Genomic DNA, 26,755 nt, shown 5'->3' with positions numbered 1-26,755 from the left:
CATACGGGGGGAAAGATTTATAATTCTCTCCAAAATAAAAATGGATAAATCATGGGTTTAGCCACTGAATTTCTTATACTTCTTAAAGCGATCTGCCAACTTTAAAATTTTGCAATTTAACCCACTGTTTCTTTCAAAATACCAAATTAAATCCACCACTTTATAATTTCTTAATTTTAGCCCCTAAATTAGGGTGTTACAATTCTCCCCTCCTTAAAAAGAACTTCGTCCTCGAAATTCATTCATATCACATAATTTCATAAATGAAACTTCCATCAGTTCTTTCAAATCTTTCAATAACTTTTACAAAAGTACGATTCCTCCACTTATCCTTAACCAGTTGAGTATACATTCTTATCAGAACTTTTCCTCATTCCAAGTAAATAATGAAAACAACTTTATCCTTGTGAATTCAATTCAGCCTTGGTTACATGAATAGGCTCATAGAGCAGCAGCATATCCCAATTTCATTTCTGGAATCGGGTCAGCATTTCTCAGATAATTAACTCACATGGCTCGTGAGGTATTTCAAAGTATTTAGACAGATGTTACCGGTATACCTTTTTGTACAAGTATAGCTTTAACTGATAGAAATTTTGGATTACTCGCTATAGATAGGGTCTTAGCCCTGGAGTTCCGGCTTAGAGAGGTACGATTGCAGTCTAGGAGCATGTACTGATCAGGCATATTTTGACATTCGACCGGCCGGTCTATCTTGAAAATTTTTGACTCAAACCATAGCTCTGATACCACTAAATGTAACCCCCAGACCGATGTGGAGGATTCGATCCGATCTGGGAAGTCACATTAGGGACACCGGAGCGACCCACTGTAAAAATAGCGAAAAATTAAAACTTTTATTGAAATGTGTAACTTATAAAATCAGTTATCACTATTTAAAAATAAAACAGATTTCCAGACTCGTATATAAATCAAAATACAATTACATGCCCCATAATCACATGTATCATACTCTGCAACAACGCCGAAAGAACTCCCCTTACTAAAGTCGATAGATGCACTAGTACAATTCTTTTAACCTGAAAAGATGAGTAATAGAGTGAGCTTCGAAAAGCTCAGTAATACAAAACTACCAGATGATGCTAAAGAACGTGCAGATACAGATAAACATACATATCCTTATTATTTTCGAACATTCACAGATTTTTATGCTGAGCAGAGATCCTACTGATATTTCAGGTGGTAACGGACAATGAGCTTTCAGTTCAGAGAAATATTTCGGATGACTGAGTTCAGGAGATCAGAATAGGTTATCTAGTGTGTTCCCATAAAACCAGTAAAAAGATACATATTTTTTTTAAAGTATATATATATACACCCCCATTCTTTCACAATCTGTTTGTGTAGGTTCCCCGGAACCATACACCCCGCACAACCAGTAAGGCCATGAGCACACAGCCAAGAAGTCTGCAGATAATCTTCCTCCAACAATAAACCCCCCAGATAAAACATTTCTCCGTCGGTAAACGGAGATATCAGAAATCAAAACAGAATTCATATCAGATATCAGAACAGAATCCAGATCAGAATCAGAACAGAATTCAGGTAATGTATCAGAACAGAATTCAATCCAAAAATTAGATAAAATATTTATATAATTAGGGAACACACCAGAGTTTACAGGTATTATTTAGAGGTACTGTATCAGGCAGAGAAACACAATTCTTCAGTATGTCGATAGAATATTGGAATTTAGAATCACTATTGGAAGAGTTCATTAACTGACAGAATCATCAGTTATTCAGAATGTGAATTATCAGGATATTATCTTATTCGAACAGTTTTTAGAAGCTGTACGTAATCAGAAGGGTATTCAGAATCCTTTACATCCATGTCAATTGATCGGATAATCGAACAACTTGAGAACAAAGATTCAGAACCTTAACAATCTATGTCGACTGGTCAATTCATTTTTCTACTAGGGTATTTACTCTTTAATACCACAAATTCTTGTCCGTAGACCATTTTCGGAATCATCGCTGAATAAATCTTCCAATGTCTTTATTTCATTTCCACGCTTCTACAATATCATGAAATGCTGACGTACTTGATTAATTTGTTCATAACCCATTGTAATTGTACACTACGTAAACTCATCAGAGTTTCAAGACTTATCCAAATAACTTATTAAATCCTCAGTCATTGAGGTTACCTAGTTCATTTAGCAGTCATGTCTATTCCAGTTACTTCAGGATTTTCCAGAGTAATTCAAACGTTCCTGAATTTCAGATACATGTTGTACTTTCATTCCATTCAATTTGGTCTTTGTGGTTGATTTGTCGAACAAATGTCCAATTCTTAGTATTGAATACGATCTAGAGCTGAGTTGAGCTGAATACTTCCAAAATTTATCATCGAGCCAAACTTAAGAAGACGAATACATGTTCCAATAATATCTATGCCATTCAGGTATTGACATAGCTTTAGGGTATCTACTTACTTAAACTGTTTTCCATTACCTTTAAAGGTAGTCCAATACATATGCTTACTTGGATTCCTTAATTAATCCAAGGCATTTACTTAATATAAGACATAAGGGTATTTTGGTCATTTGGTTTTCAGTTTATTCAATCATAATAGAGCTCAAGGATATCCCATCATTCCTGAGCTTGGTGATTCTTGGTTATTTCCATTACAGGGTTGGTTATTTATAGATCCACGGTATTTCAACCTTTTTCCTCAATCCGGCTTATTATTAATTCCAATTTATCATCTATTCCAGTCCGTTCGAACAATTCTGATAAAGAGCACCCTCAATTAAATCCATACTTAATCGATTTAAGTACGAATCCTCAAAGTACTTTCTCATTCAGGGTCAACTCGGACTATTTTACCTCTCAATGGCATTTTCATAATTTCTTAACCAGATAATTTCGATATTAACTCTTAACAAAAATAATATAATTTTAAGATCCTATAATTAATTGTTTTCTCGAACCTTCTCTGATCTTGAAATGATTCCTTAATAGACTTCTAGTATCTTCCATAAATCCTCTTGGGGTTAAAAACCGGTTATCCATAATTTCCAAGTAAAACTAACATTTCTTATGCACATCAATATTTTTATCAGATCAATATATCTTTTCAGATTTATTAATCCACTTCCAGGGATAATTCTTGACATCTTACAACTTAAGGGTATTTTCGTAATTTTACCCTACCAGAGTATTATCATAATTTCCCATCCAAATACCTTTAACATTTAACCTTTGATGAAATAAACTATAAGTTACAAATCCATGTTGATTAATTTATCACTAAGCACAGAACTTGTAATTTAATTCTAACAATCCCTCATTTTCTTATAAAAATCATCTGAACCATAATCAATTACTGAACCCTTTTACCGTATTCAGATCAAGTGTAGAAACTAATTAACTACACAAATGAGACCAACATTATCTTAATCATGCATTTACCAATATTCACATGTTCCATAAAGTATAAAGAGGTAGTAAAGTATTACCTCGATTTCCGTGCAATATTGACCGACCATAAAAATTCCATTCGAACGCCTTTGATCTTCAATTCAACTTCCAATAATTCCTCAGATACATATCAACATAAATTATATCAGAAACGGAGCTTAATTGCGATAAACGGATCGAATCAGGTGATAAATCAGTGAAAGACAGCTTACCGGGTTCAAATTTGGTGAAACGGACTTCTGATTTGGATTCAGGACGTCGAAAGTATAAAATATGACTTTTTAAAAATTTGGAATTTTCGGTCAAAATCAAAGTCAATGGGTTTGACCGGTAATTTTGAGGCCTTCGGGTCCGAATTTCGAAAAACGGATTGCGGAATCGGATTTGGAACGTCGAAAAATGTCAGGATAGGTATACTCGATCAAAATCAAAGGTCGTTTAATGCCCGGTCAAAGCCCATCAAAGTTTTGGTCAACGTCGGTCAACGGTCAACAGGTCAACTGGTCGGGTCAACGGGTCGGGTCGGGTCAACGGGTCGGGTCGGGTTATAACCGGTCAAACCAGCCATTTTATTCTTCCCCACGCGCAGTGGCGGCGCGTGGGGTGTGCGTGAACAGTGCTAAATTCCTGGAAAAATTCCTAAAAATTATTTTAAGCGATTTCGAGATACTTACAAAGCTCAGTTCAAATTTTTGAACGGCGGAGAGCTCGATTTCAACGAATCGAAAACTTTGACCACTTCACCTCCACACGCGCCGCCGCCGCCGGAGAAAAGGGAGGACACCAGTGTACTCGGAACGGCACAAGGAACACGATGGTACAGGAGGTGTCGTAAACGGATGACCCGATCGTCGTGAATCGATGAAAAACCAACTAAAATCGGGTTATTACCGACGATACTTCCGACTGAAATTAACGACGAATGGCGACGATTCATGACGAAAGGTTTGATGGGTTTTGTTCCTCGCTCGACAATGAACACGATGGTGGTTTCGGCTCGTCGATCGGAGGTCGGACGGCGAGTAGATCGGAGTTCAAAGAGGGGTTGATGAAGAGGAAAATCTGGAAAAATTTCTCCAAAAAACATATGGGGGAGAGATTTATAATTCTCTCCAAAATAAAATGGGTAAATCATGGGTTTAGCCATTGAATTTCTTACACTTCTTAAAGCGATCTGCCAACTTTAAAATTTTGCAATTTAACCCACTGTTTCTTTCAAAATACCAAATTAAATCCACCACTTTATAATTTCTTAATTTTAGCCCCTAAATTGGGGTGTTACAGTATTTATGTAAATTATTAAGTATTTTATTCCAATGTGAGTGTGAGTTTTCAATATTTACTGTAATTAAAGGGTTTCACCACTTTAATACAAATAAAAGATTAAATCTTCAACCAATTTTCAAGAGTTAAAGATTTGAAAAGTCAATGTGACACATCGGATTCGTATATAGGTAGGATATGAGTTGAGGGGATTACATTTAATGTTTTTCATATGGCCTAAGTTCAATTCTCACTGTGGGCACATTTTTTTTTCATGGCAATAACTAACATATACATCATTGTGTAAACAAAGCACAAACGTGGAACATGGTCCAATGGTAAGACGCATGGTTATTTATTCTATTGCCCCAGGTTCTAATCTACTTTACTCCTTTGTTTTTATGCAATTTGATTTTCCTTAACACTATCTGGTTGGAAGGTAAATATATAAATTAATAAATTTAAATTATTGAATTAAATTAATTTAGGATCGAATTGATAAAATATATAAATATCGAGGACTAAATGTATAATTATACATATTTTTAACCGACATTTCAGCATTTTCGTTAGATATTAACGGCAAGTGACTTGATTGAATACAATTAAATATTTAAGTGGTCTGATTGACAAAATTTTGAAAGATCGACGACAAAAATAAAAGGGCTAAATAGTTATGTGGTCAATAATATAGTTTACCCTAAGTTAAAATTGTAAAATACCAAAATTTATTAATATTACGGTTGTTTCTTATAGAATAAAAAAATTCAAAAATATAAAATTAAGTTTTTTTCAATGGTACATACAATAGGGAAAATAATTTTTTAGGTTAATAAAATTTTCAAAATATGAAGTCCCAAAAATTTGAGGACTTGTGACATATCATATGTTATACTTATTAATGGACAGACATGCACCACAATGTTTACAGTTTAATATTAACTCTCCTTAAAGGAAAGTTTAAATTCACCCCTCGATTTAATCAAAAAAAATTGAAAAATGACTTTCAAATAATTGATTCGAATCGTTTAATTTTGATATATTTAATCATTTTTTATTAGAACAATTTATATTTATAATATATGATATATATTAAATATAATGGCAAATTACATGAATGACCACGTAACTAAGGTATGTGATTCAAAATAACCACTATTTTCAAAATTGTAGCAATTTTGCCACTGTACTATTTAAATGGAGCCAAAAAGACCACTAGTCGTTAGAAACAAAACGACGAGACTGATGTGGATTTTTCTGTAATTTTTTTATTCCACGTTGGTTTTAATAAGCCTCCACATCAGAATACAACATAGACAAAATTAAAAAATCACGTGGAAAACTTGGGCATTTAAAGGAACCCTAGATTTTTCATCTTAGTATTTTCTTCATTCTTTCTTATCATTTTGTGGAGTGGAAAAAAATCTAAAGGGGTTGTAGATGGTAATGGATACAGATTTGGCTTGGGTGTGTTTTTGTGGAGCTCGTTCTACTCTAACAACATGTTAGACTGATAAAAATTCATGTATAAGGTTTTGGGGTTGTGAAAAATATAGAAAAGGGGTAAGAGTTGTAATTTTTTTACTGGTATAGTCCACCAGTGAACCCTAGATCAAAAGTGGTTATTGTTGGTATTCTTAAAAGGGTTGTAGCTTAATAACCCTGTAAAGGTTGTATTTTATGCCTTTTTACTTAGGTTATTGTTTGTTTTAAAGCCCATGTCATGTCATTTAGATTGCATTTAGGTCATATAGTTGCATTTGATGGTAAAGTCTTGCTACGACATAAATTTATTGAAAACTGGTGTTGTTGAGGGAAATGTCTTTCTTTTGTGGTGTTGTGCAGGCAATGAAAGCTTAAGGAGAAAATGTGGATGTTGAGGAATGCTGGAGAAATTGTTGTTGTAGCATTCTAGAGATGAAAAGCTGATAGACTTGCCGTAGCGAAAGATGGACAATAGACTCTAGAGCAGAAAATACAAAATAACAAAATATCTTTAATTAGTTGTCCAACCACACGTGACTCACCACCCCCGCTATAAATTTGGGACCACCTGCCACAAATAACCGCCCATTCACGTTTGAAGGGTGTCACATAGAGTATAAATGTGCTACAGCTCTATAAATACCTAAGGTGCCCTATATTTTAAAGAGACTTTTGGAAAGCTTTGAGAGGTGACCTAGAGAAAGGCGGCTGCTCATTTCCATCTTCTTTTTCCTTTTTCATCCCCTTTTTGTGGTGTCCTCCATAGCCGAACTTCAAAGGAGGTAACAACCAGACCTCAAAAGAGGCTAGCTTGCTAAGGCGGTGCATGGTGGTGGAGCTAAGTCACGGTGGCATCTAATTTTGGGAGTCTTCTTCTCCTTATGTTTTATTTTTCTATCTTATTTGGGCTTGTACTAAACTTGAATATTCTTGGATGAACTTAGCCACACCGTATTTCCTTATTTTGTGTTGAATTTGTGTTAATTGATGAATGGATGTTTTAATGTTTTAAATGTTGAGTTACTCACTGTTTTTAACTTTATGTGTTGTAGCATTGTAAGAGTTTTTGAGAGATTGTCGTTTGATGTAGCATAATATGTTTAGTCTTGTAAGAGCTTTTGAGAGATTGCCATTTTCTAAGTATAAATACCTAGTATCAGAGAGCTAGGTTAGATCTACGTAAGCAAGGGAGCCAAACTGGGATGGGGAGGTTCTAACCCTTCTTAGAGATGATGATAGGGTTTTATTTGACTAAAAATAATAGGAATTAGTTGATAGGCTAATGTTGCAGTTCACGCTGAGAGGTATTGCCCTAATATTAGTTTTATCAGGTTCCTTGCTTGAGACAGCTTGGGAGCATTTTTAGCAAATACTGTCGGGCAGCATACTCATAGAAATAGAGATCATCCTTAGCATATAATATTTTTTCCATAGTAAATCCATTCCATTTACCTCCATAGAAGCTTGACTGTGCGAGGTTGTCACTCTATCTCATTTTTCAAAGTTTAGATTATTTTCCTGCTTTATCATACTTTTGCATTTTGTTTAAATTTTTGTCTCATCATACATTTACAATTTCCAACAACTTTCATCACAACAACTCTACTCCACTTCACTTTATTCTTGCCACAACATTCGATCACTATTTATATATACCATTTACCACAACTCTACTTTCATTTATTTATATCATCGTAAATATATACTTAGATTTAGTTAGTTTTACATTTAGTTCGTGACAATTTTTGTTTGTTATAATTGAGTTTTTAAAATACCTTCAATCCATGTGGAGACGATACTCACTCATCACTGTAATACTTGCATCGATTATGTTTACTTCCATAAATTTACGTGCCACAACACTATATATTTACACGTGATCAAGTTTTTGGCGCCATTACATGGGATTGACAACTGGTTAATTTTTAAAAGTTTCGCTATAGCAAGAGTTTTTATTTTTAGTTTTACTTGTTATTTTTGTTTACTTCTTTTCTAGGTTTTATTGTTGCATGACCCGAATGACTATCGAAGAACCACTTTATCCTCTAGTTCTGGATATCGAGAATTTATTTCGTCAAAGATGACATATTCAAAGTGCTAATCGAGTAATGAACAATCCATCAAACCAAGGTGTTTAGCGAGTTCAAGATCCTACAGATCCAAATATTGTAGCATTTGGGAATGAAAGGCTTGTACCTCAACCGAGATCTATTCGATATCACTTAACTCCTATTCTGGACGATCTCAACCTAAGGATCATAGCACCCGAGATTCAGACAGCCCACTTCGAGCTTAAACCATTCATGTTCAACATGTTTAATTCAATCAGACAGTTTGGTGGCATGCCTAACGAAGATGCAAGACAACACATCTATGCCTTCTTGGAAGTTTGTGACACATTCAAGGAGCAAAGAGTGCACGAGAATGTGCTAAAGCTAAAGTTGTTTCCCTATTCTTTGCGTGACCGAGAAAGAGCTTGGCTTAGTGGAGTTTTATCCATCTCGATGGAGACTTGGGCTGATCGTTACAAAAGCTTTTTTGTTGTAGTATAATCCACCCAACATGCAGACTCAACTTCGAAATGAAATATCAAGTATTCGTCAAGCTGATGACGAATCAATGTATGAGTGTTGGGACCGATATAAGAGTTTACTTCGCAAATGCACTAATAACATATTCCACGACTGAACTCAAGTCATGATGTTCTATAATGGAGTGAATACACCCACACATATGATGTTAGATGGTTCAGCAAATGGTACTTTGCTTGACAAATCACCCGAAGAGGCCTTTGACAAACTTGATAGGATAGCCAATAATGACTATCAATTTTCCTCTTCAAGGCTTAGAATTGGAAGGAAGACATATGGGAATTTCGAGTTAGATGTTAAGAATTCAGTATCTGCCCAACTTTCTGTCATAACAAATATGTTGAAAAATCTTTAGCGTTCCAGTGAGGTGAAGGAAGTAAAGATGGCCAGTTCTATTTGCTTCTTATGTCGTGGCAATCACCATGAAAGTGAATGCCCAGATAATCAAGAATTGATCAACTACGTGGGAAATTTTAATCGAAGCAACAACAACACCTATTCTAACACCTACAACCTAGGATGGGGTTAGCATCCTAACTTTTCATGGGGTAATCAAGGGGTAAACAACAACAATGCAGGCAACTTGAACATGCCACAATAAAATATTACTGAACCTTCAGGATTTCAGTAACAACATACGCTATGGCAGAATGTTAACAAGGGTTCGACTTCTACTTCAAATTTTAACTTTTTTGAAGCTACTAACAATAGTTTATGGCTTCAAAAAAGGCTTTATTACATGAGCACTCATCAATAATTAAAAGCCAAGACACACTTTTGCATAATCAAGAAGATTTGTTTCAAAGCATAGCTCATCTTTGAGAGAATTAGAGAACCAAGTGGGCCAAATTGCTACAACATTACATGCTCACCCACAAGGTAGTCTCCCTAGTGATAGTAAAGTCACTAAGCCTCATGGAAAGGAGCAATACAGTTCGCTTACGCTGAGGAGTGGTAACCACCTTAATTCACAAGGCAAATTTGGGGGGAATAAACAAGAAAATTCTTGTCATAACATTGTGCAAATAAAATCTGAAGAGCAACAAGAACATGAAGTGCAAGAAGAAATGCCTATGGAGAAGGACAATGATGAGGGTTCCACGAGTAAACCTACTGATGGAGGAAAAAATAATGTTACAACAGAAGTTGTTCCCTCACCTGCAGTAGAAGAAGTCATACCTCCATTATACTTCCTTCAAATACTAAAGCAGCACAACGATGAAATTCTATTCAAGAAGTTCGTTGACATCCTCAGTTATATATCAATGTCCCACTTTTGGAGACCATTGATAAGATGCCTACTTATGCCAAGTTTCTCAAGGATATTGTCACAAAGAAGATAAATGTGGAAAAGTTCGAAACTGTCACCACAGTGAAAGAATATTGTTATGCTCGGAGTAAACTTCCGTCGAAGCAAAAGATCCTGGCAGCTTTGTTATTTTGTATTCTATCGGTGATAAATATATGGGGGAGAGCCCTATGTGACCTTGGGTCAAGTGTAAATTTGATGCCCAAGTTCATGTTCTTGAAGCTTGGAATGGGTAATGCTCGACCTACCACCGTGATCCTACAACTAGCTGACCGATCTCATGTTCATCCCAATGGTAGAGTTGAAGATGTCATAGTGAAAGTTGGCATGTTTGTATTTCCTACTGATTTTCTTATTCTCGACTGTGAGGTCGAAGACAATGCGCCTATCATTCTGGGGCACCCTTTTCTAGCCATTGGTCGCATTCTCATTTATTGTGAGAAGGAAGAGTTCACAATGAGGGTTGCTGACCAGAGTGTCACGATCAACTTCTTTAACACACTTAAGTATGTGGATGACTTAGAGGAATGCCAAAGTGTGTTAGAATTGGACTCAATATTAGAGGATGAAGTTGTAAAGTTTTGTTGCAGCAACTTTTTACAACTTGAGGACTATGAGAGACTTAATGAAAATGAAGCAATAGCGAAGTCTGAGGAATTTTCATCAGAGGTACAACAGTCTAGCTTGCTTCTAGCTAGACTTGGTACACGATTCGAAACTCTTGACTTTAATGAATTTGTTCCTCCGAAACCTTTGATATAGCATTCATCTACCTTGGAACTCAAACTTTTGTCGTCACATTTAAAGTATGCTTATTTTGGTAGTGATGATACTTTGCCTGTTATAATATCTGCTAGTCTAACCCTTGAGCAAGAGCGTAGTTTGATAAATGTCTTGTCATAGCATAAGAAATCTCTAGGTTAAACTATGGTGGACTTAAAGGGAATAAACCCTACAATCTACGTGCACAAGATCCAGTTAGATTAATGCAATAACATTTTTGTGGAACCTTAAAGGAGACTTAATCCCGTAATAAAGAAAGTGGTGATGAAGAAGATTATCAAAGGGCTTGACGCTGGTGTAATTTACCCTATCTCCAATAGTTCATGGGTCAACCCGGTGCAATACGTGCCAAAGAAAGGAGGCATGACCGTGGTGAGCAACGAGGAGAATGAGCTATTGCTGACGAAGACTGTCATGGGTTGAAGAATTTGTATAGACTATCGAAAGCTAAACAAGGCGACCAATAAGACATATTTCCCCTCACTTTCATCGATCATATACTAGATCGATTGGTAGGAAATTCATTTTATTGCTTCCTCGATGGATACTCAGGGTATAACTAGATTGCCATAGCGCTAGAAGACCAAGAGAAGACCACCTTCACATACCAGTACGGAACTTAGGCCTCTAGAAAGATATCGTTCGGACTTTGTAATTCCCCAATAACATTTCAGAGGTGTATGTTATTCGTTTTTTCAGATATGGTAGAAGACTTCTTGGAAATCTTCATGGACAATTTTTCCGTCTCGGGCGACAATTTTGATAAATGCATTGACAACTTGGCTAAGGTATTGAAGAGATGTGAGGAGGACAATCTAGTGCTCAACTGGGAAAATTGCCACTTCATGGTGACAGAAAGAATTGTGCTGGGGCATAAGATTTCATATAAGGGAATCGAGGTCGACAAAGCCAAGGTTGAGGTGATCGAGAAATTGCCTTCACCTACCACCGTGAAGGGTATAAGGAGTTTTTTTTTGAGCATGCAGGATTAAATTGCCACTTCATGGTGACAGAAAGAATTGTGCTGGGGCATAAGATTTCATATAAGGGAATCGAGGTCGACAAAGCCAAGGTTGAGGTGATCGAGAAATTGCCTTCACCTACCACCGTGAAGGGTATAAGGAGTTTTTTTTTGAGCATGCAGGATTCTACAGGCGTTTCATCAAAGATTTCTCAAAAAAAAATTGAAGCCTCTCTATCTTCTGCTACAACATAATCAACCATTTCTATTCGATAAAGAGTGTTACAGCGCATTTACGAAGCTGAAGGAAAAACTTGTCACAACACCAATAGTTATCCCACCTGACTGGATGACTCCCTTTGAATTGATGTACAATGCAAGTGACTACGCCGTGGGAGCAGTGCTCGAGTAAAGACAAGGTAAAATTTTTCATGTCATTTATTATACTAATCGAACACTTAATGAAGCACAAATAAACTACACAACCACCGAAAAAGAATTACTTGTTGTGATATTTGCTTTTTGATAAGTTTAGAGGTTATTGTGCATACCAATCACTTGGTCATTAAATATTTAGTGAATAAAAAGGATGTCAAACCTAGACTTATTAGATTGATTTTGCTATTGCAAGAATTTGATTTAGAGGTTAAGGATAGAAAAGGAACTGAAAATCAGGTTGCTGATCATTTATCTAGGCTAAACAACGTAAATGAATGCCATGGCAATCTAGAGATTAAAGAGGATGAGATCCAAATCCACTCATTTTCAAACGCTCTCCACATATTTCTGCTTCTTCTTTGCAATGAAACTTTGATATTTTTTTTATTGAAATGAAGTTTAATGGTCTGGTTATTTTTAGCATTTTTTTATCTTTTTTTGTTATAAATTATTTTAAATGTACACATAGATTTGCTGTTTGAAATTAACGGCCACATTAGACTCGTCGTTTCGTTTCTAATGGCTAGTGGTCTTTTTTGGCTCCATTTAAATAGCATAGTGGCAAAACTGCTATAATTTTGAAAATAGTAGTTATTTTGAATCCCAAACCTTAATTATTTGGTCATTCATGTAGTTTACCCTAAATATAAATTATATATTTAAATTAAATAATTAAATCAATTATTTAATTGATTTTAAATCTATTTTGTTATGTTAATTTAGAGTATAAAATTTTGTTCTCTACCATTAAAAAATCAATAGATTATAGATAAAAAAAAAACTTGAGGGAGCGCTAAAAGCCTAAAACCTCAACAAAATTGCTAAACCCCAAGCCCCTGCTAATAGGAAAAAGAATGGCAACCTCGTATCCAGTCCAACATTGTGGAATTAGACATATCTCGTTTCTATTTCATGCCGGTGGCAGTGGAAGCTCCGTCGTCGGCTTGGGTTGGAGCGATTCCCAATTCTTCTGCAAAACCCAACCCCCTTTCTATCGTCTTCGTATCGTCAACAGGAAATGCCGTCGCAGCGGCATAATCAGGGCCGCCGGCTCCGATTATTATTCCACTTTGAACGTCAGTCGCGGTGCCACTTTGCAGGAGATTAAGGCCTCTTACAGGAATCTTGCTCGCAAGGTTCGTCGCTTTTTTTCATTTAGTTTGATGTTGGTTTTCGAATCTCGCAGCTGGCTTACATTGCATCTTTTGGGTTCGTTTTTCTCTCTTGAAAATGGGATGATATACGCTTTGGTTATAGATTGAACTCCTAGAAAAGGAAATCACGAGCTTTTAATATTTACATACCATTACTGTATATCAGGCTCTACCGTTAAATGAATTGAATTAATCTATAAGTTATCTACTTCCATAGAATTCTTGCATCAATTTGATCTCAAACCAATCACCTAGTTGCTTCAAATAGAGGGTGTTCTTTTGAGATATTGACCTTCAATGATCAGAATAGTGTATTTGGTCGTAAAGTGATGTCTTTCTATACTTATTTTCACTCTGCAGCTATGAACTGTCTTTGGTTCTAACACCAGTGGAATCAGTCCAAGAGCTCGTTAATCATGCAGAGAAATCAAGCATTTAATTAAAACCTTTCAATTTTTAGTAGTGTATTCTAAATCTTCCAGGTGCGGTGAACTATTTGGGTTTGCATGTTGGCTATTTCTGATGACTGGCTTATGATTTTTTCTTAAGAGAACCAGTATTTTCAGGATCATATTTAGTCAAGGGATGTAAAGTCGTTGTAGTTTGAAGTTGTAATAATGTCCGCTAATCAGAAGGAGAATTTCTGCAAAATTTATGATGGTAGAACGTCTAGAAAAATAGGTAAGTGATCTAAAAGTACTTGTATATAACATATTCAATATAAGACTTGCCCAAATTATTGGAATTTCAAATAATATTAAAAAAGGCTTTGTAGATATTTAAAACTGCTCAATTAATGGGGCCCTAATAATTGTCCACTGAAGTTTTTCGTTTGCCAGTGATATATTGAGATTTTGGACAGATTTACAAAATATTTGGGTGCTTGTTAGTTCATTTATTGTCCTTAAATTTCCATTATCTTAACCGAACAATAGGAAGGAAAAAGCATTTTCATAAGTCTTATGATATTTTGTTCCCCTCCCTTATTCCCCTTTATTTCTAGGTCGCATAGTGTCCAGTTCTTTCTCTTTTCTATCCCCCTGATTTCAAGGCTATAGGTTGCATCATATTTGGGTGGAGTGACTTCCCTAGGATAGGTTTGATTGAAAAGTAGATCGAATAATAAAGCTCAAAAAGAAAGTGAAGATATCCACTCTTTAGTTCATTTTTTATGTCTGCCATTAATTTTTCTTTATACTAACCAAATCAGATGGGAAAAAGAGTTTTCAAAAGTCTTCTAATATTTTCTTTCCTTTCTCTATTTCCCTTTCTTTATGGTAGCTTTTTTTTTTCCGTAAGATTATAATATTTGAAAAAGATAGAATATGATATATGTTGGCATTTGGCACTTGTTATGATCAATTAGACTATTACTAGTCAAAAACTAGATGGTCAAGTCCAAGTTATGGGACTGTGCCAGTCTATGTTTAACTTATTCTTAGTTCACATATTGTGCAATAATTGATATATCATTCAAAACAGTATCATCCAGATATGAATAAGAGTCCTGGTGCAGAAGAGAAGTTCAAAGAGATAAGTGCTGCATATGAGGTAAGTATTGTTAATTTCAAATCTATCCTCATGGAGTTGCATTTTTCCATCTATGCTGCTTGGACTCTTAAAAAATTGAGTATTATCTTTGTTGACCTGACACAATCCTTGACATGATATGGGACCTGTGTCTGGCATTGAAAAATAACCGACAGTTTGGAAACAAAGGGTAGCTTGATGCTGTTTCAATTAAAAGTTCTATTTTTTAGATCTCGTTTTCATTGGTTGGATGCTAAATATCAAAAAATAAAGAGAAGATAATCAAGAGAGAAATTAGATACCATAAACCTAAGAAAGAGAAAAGGGGTCTACAGAGATGATGACAAGAAGAGAGGGAATGTAGAAGATATGGAAAATGGGTGATTGGCTTAGGATGTCGCTTGAAAGAGTAGGAATAGATAGTGATGGTGGAAAGATGTTGAAAATATCCTAAACACTAGACATAAACACTGAACTGTGAAGAGAAAGTGGTAGAGGCATCATTCAAAGAGACCTAATACGAAAAGGAATTCATTCTTGAAAATTTAAGATTTTTACAGTTTGAGTTAAATGATGGTTCAGGGCATTTATTCTACTTGGGCCTTAATAGGTTTTTAAGGGTTCATGTTTTTAAACTCAAAACCTATTTTGGAAAATTGAAATGCCTAGTCGCATATTGATATTTGAGAGTCCTATTTGTTATTCAAAGAAAAGAAACTCATTATGTTTTTTTTTTAAAAATAAAGGAAAAAGAAAAACCATTACTATCCTTATTCACATCTTCTTTAAATTGAAATGATCACTCGATAATTTACAATTAAAGAAACATATCCTATTTTATTGAATTTAGAACAAACCCTCACGCCCTTATCCTATTTTCGAACCGTATCTTCAATTGAAGGCAATTGTATTAGAGTCCATGCTTGTGCCCTGTTGAATCAAGTACTCTGTTTTTTTAGGAGACCAAGCATCAAAGCTATTGTTAATATTGCACTTGCAATATATTCATCTTTCAAGTTGTCATAATGGAGCATTTATGTAGGTCCTATCAGATAATGAGAAAAGATCTTTATATGATCGCATTGGCGAGGCAGGCTTACAAGGAGGATATGATGGATCAGGTGGTGCTTCAGCGACGGTAAGATAATGACTAATTCTATTTCTCCCTGCATGTATCAGATGGCATGCTTTATGTTTACTAGTAAACTCATCTCATCTACCCCCACCCTGCCCTTCTTTCTTTTTAATTTGTTTTGGGTCAATGCGTAGTGTGGGTGGGTGGGGTTGTTTTCTGGTTGTATATTTGAAATATTTTGGATGCATGGTTATGCTTAATGTTTTATGATCAATTTTCATGTTTAGGTCGATCCATTTGAAGTGTATAATGCATTCTTTGGTGGTTCTGATGGGTTCTTCAGTGGAACGGGTGGACCAGGAGGCTTTAATATTAATTTGAGAGATAAGGGAAACAATGATCTTGACATTTGGTAACTATCTACTTCAATGAAATTTGCTGGCTATCACATACTTATTTTAGACTCTGATTTTTAAGAAAAATGTTTAGATCCCGAAAAGCAAATTGACAAACTTAAACATAACCTTATAGTTAATAATATGTAAACTAGGATTACAAACCGTGATATAAATGTAATATTCTCAGTTAACCCTAACCTATAAAATGTTAGATATAAAAGGGGATGGGATATACTTTTCCTTTTGATTAATTAATTTATTAATTATTTTTTTGATTTGACCTAAGAAGTCATTTTTAAGTAAATGATTCTTGTTTTCTAACTTAAAATTTCATATATTGTAGGTATGACCTTCAGGTGAGCTTTGAAGAATCCGTGTTCGGAGGAAAGCGTGAAATTATGATATCCTATCTTGAAACATGTGATGATTGCGGTGGAACAGGTGCTAAAACTAGTAGTTGCATAAAATCATGTACCGGTTGTGGAGGTAGAGGAGTGGAAATAAAATCCCAAAAGACTCCATTTGGAATTGTATCACAGGTATTATATCCTCACAACATTAAAGTGATTGATGTTGCAATAGTTGTTGATTCTCTGATTTTCCTTTTTCCTAAATTGTTGTTCCCTATTTTCAGTTTTCTTGCCAACTTATGGAGGTATTATAGTAGTTCGCATTGTATTATCTATATACTTAATATAGAACTTGTATCATAGGCTTAATTCATGTTTTCTTTTGGGCTCATTGGGCAATGGGCACCAAATTGTGTTCTATTTGAACTTGGCTTATTCATTTAAAATGGGAAGAATGGAATAAATTTTTGTACATTCATTTTGTGGGAAATAGCTAGTTTTGGGAGGAAAAGCAAATGAAGACATGCAAAACAAGTAAAAAAAAAAGAGAAATTTAAATAAAAAAAAGGATAGGGTTTTATTCTTTCCTTCACCCTATCCTTTTTTTTAAAGGTACAATAAATGAAAAAAGTCAAAGAAATTAAACATAAATTCAAAGAGGGAGACAGTGTCAAATTCCCTACTTCACTACATAGAAACATGCAGAAACACACACGTATATACATATTGCACTTTACTTTTTACTCAAGAAAGAACTATCTTGTGACTATGCTACTTTACCTTGACACTTTTGGGTGCCATACCTGTCATGGAACCCAAGTACCCAACACAAAACAGTGTCCGACTTTCCCATGTAATTATGGACTTCTCTCTGCACTGAATAATGACAGAGCTAAGGAAGATTGCTACACTAACTTTTGTGCATTGTTGTTGGTGTAAGATGAGTGTAGCTCTGACAACATGAAAGCTTAGGGAGAAAATATGAAATGGGAAACTTTGTCTTTCAGACAGGCAGACAGACAGACAGAGAGAGAGAGAGAGAGAGAGAGAGAGAGAGAGAGAGAGGAGGCAAAGTGATGCTTACTGCCAAAATGTAAAAGAATAGGTGTTATAAAAGGGCAGGTTTTTATCGCAGTTATAAAGTGGTAGAGTAATGCTTGCTGCCAGAATGAAAAAGGTTAGGTGTAATATATATAATAGAGTAGTTTTTTTTATTGCAATCAATAGCTTTACAATGAATCCTTAGCTCTTGATGCATGATGTCCAACTTCAGGTTATAGGTTTAACTGAATAACAGTACCAAAAAAATATTTTTATTATTCAAAAATAATTCAAGAAGACATAAATTTAATTATCCAAAGATATATAAAGATAAGCCTTTTACCATTATTTTGGAAAAGGGGAAAATAGAGAACAAATTTTATATATACTAGAAATTGGATTATATATATTTTGATGTTTTTAATTAACATGCCACTGACTGTAAAAGTTCGTGATTTTGAATGGAAAGAGAGACAGTTACACAAATACTCGTATTGGATACCTATATTTTGGTCCAGTTAAATAGGCCTCGGGAAATGTAATGGTTCTATATCTAGAGTGCACCTTCGACCCTGGCAACACTGAAGGGTGTAATATTTTTATGTTGCACAATTTTTGTCATTAACGAAAATTATAAATAGTAAGCCCAAGTGCAATTGTTTAACTTTAACCTTGTAATTTTAATTTTATAATCCAGCCCCCATCTTTAGCATATGTTCTACAGATAATATGCTATATTTCTAGGTTTCTACTTGCTCAAACTGTGATGGCAAGGGCAAGATAATCACTGATAATTGTCGAAGATGTGGTGGCAGCTGTAAAGTAAAGGTGAGACGAAGTATGAGAGTCATCATACCCCCTGGCGTTACAGATGGTTCCACAATGCGAATACAAGGAGAAGGCAATTTTGATAAGATAAGGTATTAATACAGTTGAGATTTTCTTTTTATTGAGCTTTTTGTATTGTCTAGGGCGTTGATAGTTAAGTAATTCCTAGGGGTTGTAATTGGGAGGCTGATAAGTTAGCTAAAGAAGGGGTTGGTTGACTGGGTAGTTTCATTGAGGATGTTTTTTGGCATTCTTAGGGGATAGTCTTATCTATTGTAATTCAGGCATTTTGTTGTATGAATTTCATATCAATAAAATGAGGTACACTTTTCCTCCTTCCGCTAGTTGTTCCTTAACTCTCGGAAAGAATCAATTATGAAGGGGGTTTTTAATGAGACCTCCAACTTCTATAAAAAAAAAGATATTCTTTTTATTGCATATTTTTTTGTTATGAGCATGGTCTTTGCATATGAGAGTCTTTTTATTTCTTTGTTATTTACTTTTATTTAGATAAATTCATTTGGAGATCTGAAGTAGAGTGGGTTTCCATTTTTCCTTTTTCCATTGACTGGCAGGTTGGGTGAGTTGCTAGCAGATATTTTCTCTGGTATATTGGTTTCTGATGTGTAATAGGCTAAGCTGCCGAATTGAGTAGGATTTGATCTTAGGATTGTAATTGAGAGAAGTGAACAGCAAGACAAAGAAGTGAAGCATGCATTAAAACTTAGGAATCTTGGTTATCTTTTATGAAAAGGGGATATTTTCTTTTGTTGGTTCTGTTAAGTGGTGTTAACTGTTACCCCACATTTATATATTATTAGGTTTCCTGTGTGGGCTTATATTAAAAGTTGGGCCCTCCAAGCTTAACAGGGCCAAACTGTTATGTTTTTTCTTTTCTTTTTTCTTTGAATCTATTCGTATTCAGGAATCTTTTTCTTCAATATTGTATGAGTCGTTTTTATTTTTTCTATAGTCCTTCGATTTCCTTTAACCTTTTCATTTGTTTTATTATCATGCAAGAGTAATGCTATAAACAATGAATGCAAGTGCTTGGATGTAAAGCAGTTTGTTAATTTTGGTAATGCAATTTAGTTCTCGACCATTACATTTTTAGTACAAAAAAAGAGATTCAGCTTCTGCTTTGGGCATCTTATTTAATTTAGTAATTTTGTTTGGAGAAATTTAATGATTTAATTTATGTTCACCTTTGTTTCATTTCATCTTATATATTATGGTTAGAATTTTTTGTACCGAGGAAACTTTTATCATGCAATAACAAAATCATCTCTCTTTATAGGGGATTAGTTGGTGATCTCTTCGTAGTCATCCATGTAGGAGTAAAGCAAGGAATTTGGAGGGAAGGTCTCAATCTTTACTCAAAGATCAATGTTGACTACACTGAGGCAATACTGGGCACGGTGGTGATGGTACTTGTTGACTTTTAATTCCCTCATATTCATTTAATCATCAACCTTAAGGTCTTTGGCTAGTACAAAGTGAGAGTAGTATGCAAGGGGTTAGAGGGAATGTAGTTACAAATTTGTTCAGAGAGGATCATTCCAAATTGAATATACAAATTTCCGCTTATAGATACATTAGTATAAAAGGTGTTGAATTTTTTTAGTTGCATTCCTGTATGTATTTCTAATCAAATTACATAGGTACATACACTAATCTGTCTAATTTTGGAAATAAAGAATAAATGAAAATTTTCTAACTATAAACCCAAAACCCAAGAATCTGTCATTAGGTGTCTATCAGCTTTGATCAACGTGCTAAGCTGTCACTTAGTCAAAACTATCCCTCAAGTGGGTGCATAGATATCACACATGCCCAACTTTGAGACTAGAGTATGATAAGTCTTCTTGCTAAGCCCTATAGTGGACACGCCAGCTAGCTGCTTGTTAGATGTCATGTGTGATAAAACATCATCAGTCACCTTTTCCTTAATGCAGTGCCTATCAATCTCTCTGTGGCTGTGCTTTGTCTGATCATTTGTGTTGGGTTCTTGGCTATACTAATGGTATTTAATTAGACATAAACAATGATAGCACATGATGAATTTGGATTGGTCTATTTTTTCTCCTTCTAGTTACAGTGGTATATATTTACATAGTTGTCTAACTCTTGGAAATAAAGAATAAATGAATCCCTAACCCTAACTATAAGCACAAGGATTTGTTATTAGGTGTTTATTAGCAATGGTCAACATGCTAAGCTGTCACTTAGTTGGTAAAAGGTTATACTTAAGCTCAGAAAATGAAGACACACATTAACTCAAAGTCTCACAAAATACATGAAAATACTTCTAAGTTCAGAAAATGAACGCACACATTACCAGTGAAATAAAGAACTACAATGTGATTCTGAATTAAGTTGTAAAATGCTAAATTATATTCTTTTCCTCTTTAAGACTTGTACATTTATGCTAGAACCATTAATAAACCCACAAATCAACCGGAGGAACAAATTTAAATCCTCAACATATACAACTCTAAGTGTCTTATTTGATGATTTTTTCTAAACATAGATCAATTGCACCTTCTAAATTATGAAACAAGTAGAAAGCCAAGGAAAAGATATTAGCTATAAACTGCAGTTGAAGATGATGTCCATGACTTCTTGAACCTTTTGATTTTAGAATCCTGCGTAGGAATGAGAGAATTGAAAGTAGGATTGAGTATGGGTTGTCTTTTACGTTCTTGTCCAATATCTGGAGGTTGTTAGTGAGTAATATTATGCCTTAAATAAGAAGCCTGTGCTAAGGTTGAGTCCAGTATTTTCTCAATACCCCTTGGCATTTGAATTCTCCCTGCTTCAAGGGTAACTTCAAAAATAGCTCCAAAAGCATATGCTAATATCTGAATATATTAGTTTTCTGTTAAGACTTTTATTCTTACAAAACTTGATTATCTTTTGTATTATTTTTTGCCATTCTATATTTTAGTCATCAACTTTTAGGAAAATCACATGCTTAATATTGCCTATTTTTTAGATGCTTAGGAACCTAGAACCTCTATTTTCCTGCAACCAATGAAATAAATTGGAAATAGGTAGAAACTGGAGAGGTCCAAGTGAATGTAGGTGCATCAAAAACTCCAAAGAAACCTATGTGAGATATTAGCTCACAAGTATTTGTCTACTAGAATGCCCAAGACTGTAACTTCAAAAACTGGGGCTACAAGGAACAAATGTGGTTAAAAATCTACTTGGATATCGTGCCATATTACGCATCCAATCTAAATGACTCGGGAAGGGCTACTATTAAAATTACTAACTTGGTATTTACAGCTTGCACTGACTTGGTAATTTTAGGAAATTATTCCTTAATTCATTGCCAGATTTTTAGGGATGTCATACTAAACTATCGGGTAAAAAAATCTGCTAGATTTTGTCAACAGCTACTTGAATGCATGGCCACAATATAGACTCCAAACTAAAAGTTTAGGGTAAAACCCCTTAAAAGTAGTTATTTTGGATATATTCCGGTTCATATCAAGCATTTCAGTCCTTAATTTTCTACATGTTTGAGAGTTCTTTTTTCCGTGTCTTTATTTTTAATCATTAATCTGAAATAACTTCAGGTAGAAACTGTTGAAGGTATTAAAAATCTTAAAATCCCCCGTGGGGTTCAGCCTGGTGATAAAGTGAAACTGTCACGCTTAGGAGTTCCAGATATCAATAAACCTTCAGTTAGAGGTGATCATCACTTTATTGTGAATGTTCTGATCCCCAAAGATATCAGGTATTTATCCGACATACCTACTTACCACTTCATGCATCTTAAATAGTTACAAGTGCTGTAGTTTAGTTTCAATGGTACTTATTTATTAATTTATTTTTTGCACAACTGTATTATTTAGACCTGGTTCTATAGTTACAAATAGGAACAGTGACAAATTTGCTTTTATTACACGATTAACATTGATATTAAAGCCTGTCGGAAGATACCTTGAAATGAGGTGTTTGTGACTAGAATGGGAGGGGAAAATGATAACATAGAAACTTTAAATTGAAAACAAGAATTGGAGAGGACGGGGGAATTGGGATGTATAGAATAACTAGGGTCAGAAAACCACAATAATCACAGGAGGAGAAATGTTGCCAACTCAATTTTCTTTGTCATCAAAACCTACATGAAACTGAAATAATATAAATATTTAATGAACTAAAATAAGAGCATGAATTACCAAATACAACCATGATCAAAAGTAGCTCTAAATATATAAATGCATAACACAATAATCTGTGTTTGTTGAGCAAACATGCTCAAAAGCAGCTTGATTCAGCTACTTCATTTCCACCCAAGCTTTGTTAAGTCGAGTTCAAATTTTGATTGTTTTCAGTGTTGTCAAGGCGTGAGCCTAGGCACACCTGTGCCTTAGCATTGTACCACAAAAGCGCCTCAGAACCTTTCATTTCCATGCCCATTTAGCTGTGCACTCGCCTAGTGTGCCTAGGCGCATTTTTTTGTAAGGCTATGGGCATGAAAAAGGCCCTACTGATTGAATCCATTAATTTCTTTTATTTTCACTTTTTTTTCATCGATATACCTTTACCTGTAAGAAAGGGATAACATCAAACTCTATTCTATACTTCATGATATTTGAGCATTAAATAACAAACATTGACCACAAGGAAATCCTGTATATTGACTTGTAAAAAAATGTACGTTCCATAGATAAACTAGACTCCATTTTTAGAGTTCATTATATATCTTGATTTTAAAACATGAGATTGGGTAAAGAATTTAGGTAGATGTCCTGATGTTTATCTTTATCTAGTGAAAGATATTGCTGTCATGTTAAGAGAATTGGAGGGTATTATCAGATGGGTTGATAGAACAGCTAATATTGAGGCTGATAACCTAGCAAAGGCTGGTATTGGTTAGTTTTTCTGTTAAGGATGTTTTGTTTGAGTATTTCGGGTTGTTCTTTGTAAGGGTCTTGGATGTTTTAAACATTATGTAATTTTTCAGTTATTAATGAATTTTGAGACACTCTTTTCCTTCTTCTGCTGATAAAGGAACACCTTTCGGTGCTCCTTCAATCATGAAGGAGGTTTTTAACGAGGCCTTCACTTCTTATAAAAAAAAAACATGAGATTGATTGTCGCAATAGTTTTTAATCTGGTTGTCTTTTGAGGATTTTTCCTTACCTGAGACTTGGTATGATGGTGTAATGATAGCAACGAAGAACGTGCACTTGTTGAGGAATTAGCTTCACTCAAAGCATCTAAGAGAAGTTCTCCTTCTAATCATGGTATTGGTTCTTTCTCCTCCTAATTTGATGGATGCACTTTCAAATTTTCAATGTTTCATTTGTTCTGATGGGATTGTATCTTCTAGGTGTGCATGAAGCTAGCAAATCCAACGAGGCTTCAAAGGAAAAGACCAGCCGTGTCGCTTCTTTGTGGAACTCAGTTAAAGCCTTCTTGGGGTAGGTTTTACTGTAATTCTTCCATATTCTTTGATCTTCCACATTAAAGCCTAAGAAAATCGTACTCGGATTTATTATTTCATTGGAGCATTCAGGCTTTTTGATATTCTAGATGAATTTAACCAATGTGAGCATAAAATGTTAGGGTATCCATCTAGCAAGAAAGGCTGATATTTTGATCTGAAAACTGATGAATAAGAAGAGCGACCTTGTTTTTGCAGGAAAAGACAGTCCCAAGAACGGTTTGCGTCAATTACCGCAGACACGGCATCAGCGTCGTTGTTGCGGTCCCATTGCAATTCAGATAGCAGCCTAGTAACAGTCGCCTATCTTACGGTTTTCGTATTTATTTTGATTTCGACGTGGATGCAGAGGAAGTTGAATCACAGAAACCTTTCATCATAGTGAAAGACCAATGCAGCAACGAGTGATTAATCGAGGAATCTTAGTAAAATCGTTTTTTGACTACTCTCCATCTCTCTTATATTTCCTTGAAATCAAGTTTTGCTGGATGGACCATCTAGGTAAAAACTGTACCAATTAATCATAATTATCTTTTTGTATTTGATAAAACTATTTCAATTTTTATATTCTTTTTGCCTGTCACATACCCAATCTATAATTTAAACAAAATATTTAATGAATTGTCAGAGATTTTTTTTTGGAAAACAGTAACAGAATCATGGTTCTAAATGCATTTTTCTTTTTTGAAATTATAAAAAAAAACTACTTTCTTTTAAATTTCAATTATACAAAAAAATTAAAAAGAACCCTCAAAATCTTTTTTTTTTAGTTTCTGAAATTCGGAGAAATTTAAATGCGAATGACAATAATGTTTACCCACCAATTATGTGGATACTTCAATTAAGAGGAGCCCATGATTTTTTCCATCAATTATGCGGATACTTCAACCTCAGTGATAAGTAGATCGAGTGAAATCTGTCAAATGTTTACCCGAATATATCCAAAAAGCTTGTCTGGGTTCAAGATGGACCGAAGGTAGGATCATTGTCCCTTTAAAATTTTTAAATTAGTATATATTTTAGATATATTTGTTTTTGTATTTTCAATAGATAATCTGTTTTGACTCCCTAGAAGTTTATAAGTTCGTCTCTTACAATTTTAGAAGTTCGTCCCCTAACATAAGACCATGTGACAATCTATGTTTGGATTGACCAAAATCGATAGATCCCGAAATAAAGAGAAAATATTTTGCTTGGAAACATGTTGACCCTTCTCCACAGCCAAATTAATGGTTCATCGACCTGATCAACAGAATTGTTCTGAGGATATTTATGAATTGATTAGATTCAAAACAAGAACGATGGCTTTGTGAAATTAGTTTCAAGAGTTACATTATTTAGTGAAATAGAGATGTCAATCTCGAGTAAGCATTTCAACCATATGAGAAATATCATCCAGTCGAAATAGATCAAATGCCTCCTTATATATAATCTGTTTTGAAAAAATATATTAAATTGATTTTTTATTTTCACCATAAAATGTTTTGAAAAAAATACATTAATTTTATTTTTAAATTTCAAAATATATATTTTTTACTTTCTGTAATTTTGGATTTTTTTTTTTACTTTTTTGTATTTCAATTCTAAAATTAAATTTTATAAAACAAAATTAAAGAATTGTCTAATAATTATATCTTAAAATTTTATTCCGTGGCCTTTAAAAAGATTTTTTTACTAGATTTAATTGCATCAATAAAAAATTATATATATTAATATAAAAAAATAAATTTTTATTTATTAATATTATTTTAAAAATTTTGTTTTACAGTCAGAAAAAATATAATTAAATTTTAAAGTTACAACCTGATTTATCAATAACATAGATGATCTGAATAAAAAGTAAATTGATTTTGAATTTGTTTGATCAATATGCCTATACAAAAAAATCAAAATTAAATCATAATAAATATAAATAATCATAATATATAGAGAGTCAAAATCCACTTGCACAATATACTTATCCAACTGTCCTAAATATATACAAAATTTATATATAATTAAATTTGAAAATTTAAATAAACGATAATTGATTAAAAAAATCAAAGTATATCGAATATCCAACTAGGGATGGGCATGGGACTCGAACTCGAAGGGTTCCGACTCGACCCGACTGGGTTAGATTTTTTTTTTAATCTGGTTTGGGTTGGGTTTTAAATTAAAATAAAGTCAGTCTTCTAACCAGATGATGACACGTGGCACTACACATGAAACCGGTGAACGTGAAATCATTCGATTGGATAATTAAATTTATTTTTAATTTATTAAAAAGTATGATTAGATTGAGATAATATATGAATAATAGGACTTAATGTGTGATTACACCAAAATATCATATCACTTAATATGTTAACTGTTAACTACAATTAGCTCGTTGTGACCACATCTTAATTAAATAAAAATGAAAATGATCATATCTTAATTAAATAAAATTGAATATAAATATATCTTACGTATTTTAAAACCAGTAATTAAAAGTTGACAAATCACAATAAGTTATTATATGTGTAGTTAACCTTTTTTATTTTATCATGTTCACAGGGCCAGGATAGCCGACGACCCACAGTTCAAACAGTTTGAAGAATAAATTCCCAACCAGCCATCCCTAACAGCTCATTTCTCCAACAAAATTAAATTAATGT

General features: G+C 34.2%; 1 protein-coding gene across 1 annotated transcript; it reads left to right on the top strand.

The window, feature by feature from the left end:
* Window positions 1-13,063: 13,063 nt before the first annotated feature.
* LOC120124857 (chaperone protein DnaJ-like) lies at window positions 13,064-24,523 on the top strand. Its single transcript, XM_039143428.1, has 11 exons — window positions 13,064-13,415; window positions 14,916-14,984; window positions 16,006-16,101; window positions 16,326-16,450; window positions 16,780-16,975; window positions 18,572-18,747; window positions 19,953-20,082; window positions 22,240-22,400; window positions 23,843-23,916; window positions 24,003-24,093; window positions 24,315-24,523. The coding sequence occupies exons 1-11, from the start codon at window positions 13,134-13,136 to the stop codon at window positions 24,496-24,498; spliced, it is 1,584 nt and encodes a 527-aa protein (XP_038999359.1). The 5' UTR covers window positions 13,064-13,133; the 3' UTR covers window positions 24,499-24,523.
* Window positions 24,524-26,755: the final 2,232 nt, after the last annotated feature.

The sequence above is a fragment of the Hibiscus syriacus genome, unplaced genomic scaffold (assembly GCF_006381635.1).
Source record: "Hibiscus syriacus cultivar Baekdansim isolate YM2019G1 unplaced genomic scaffold, ASM638163v2 tig00110429_pilon, whole genome shotgun sequence".
Lineage (NCBI taxonomy): Eukaryota > Viridiplantae > Streptophyta > Magnoliopsida > Malvales > Malvaceae > Hibiscus > Hibiscus syriacus.
This window is presented reverse-complemented; position numbering and strand designations above follow the sequence as displayed.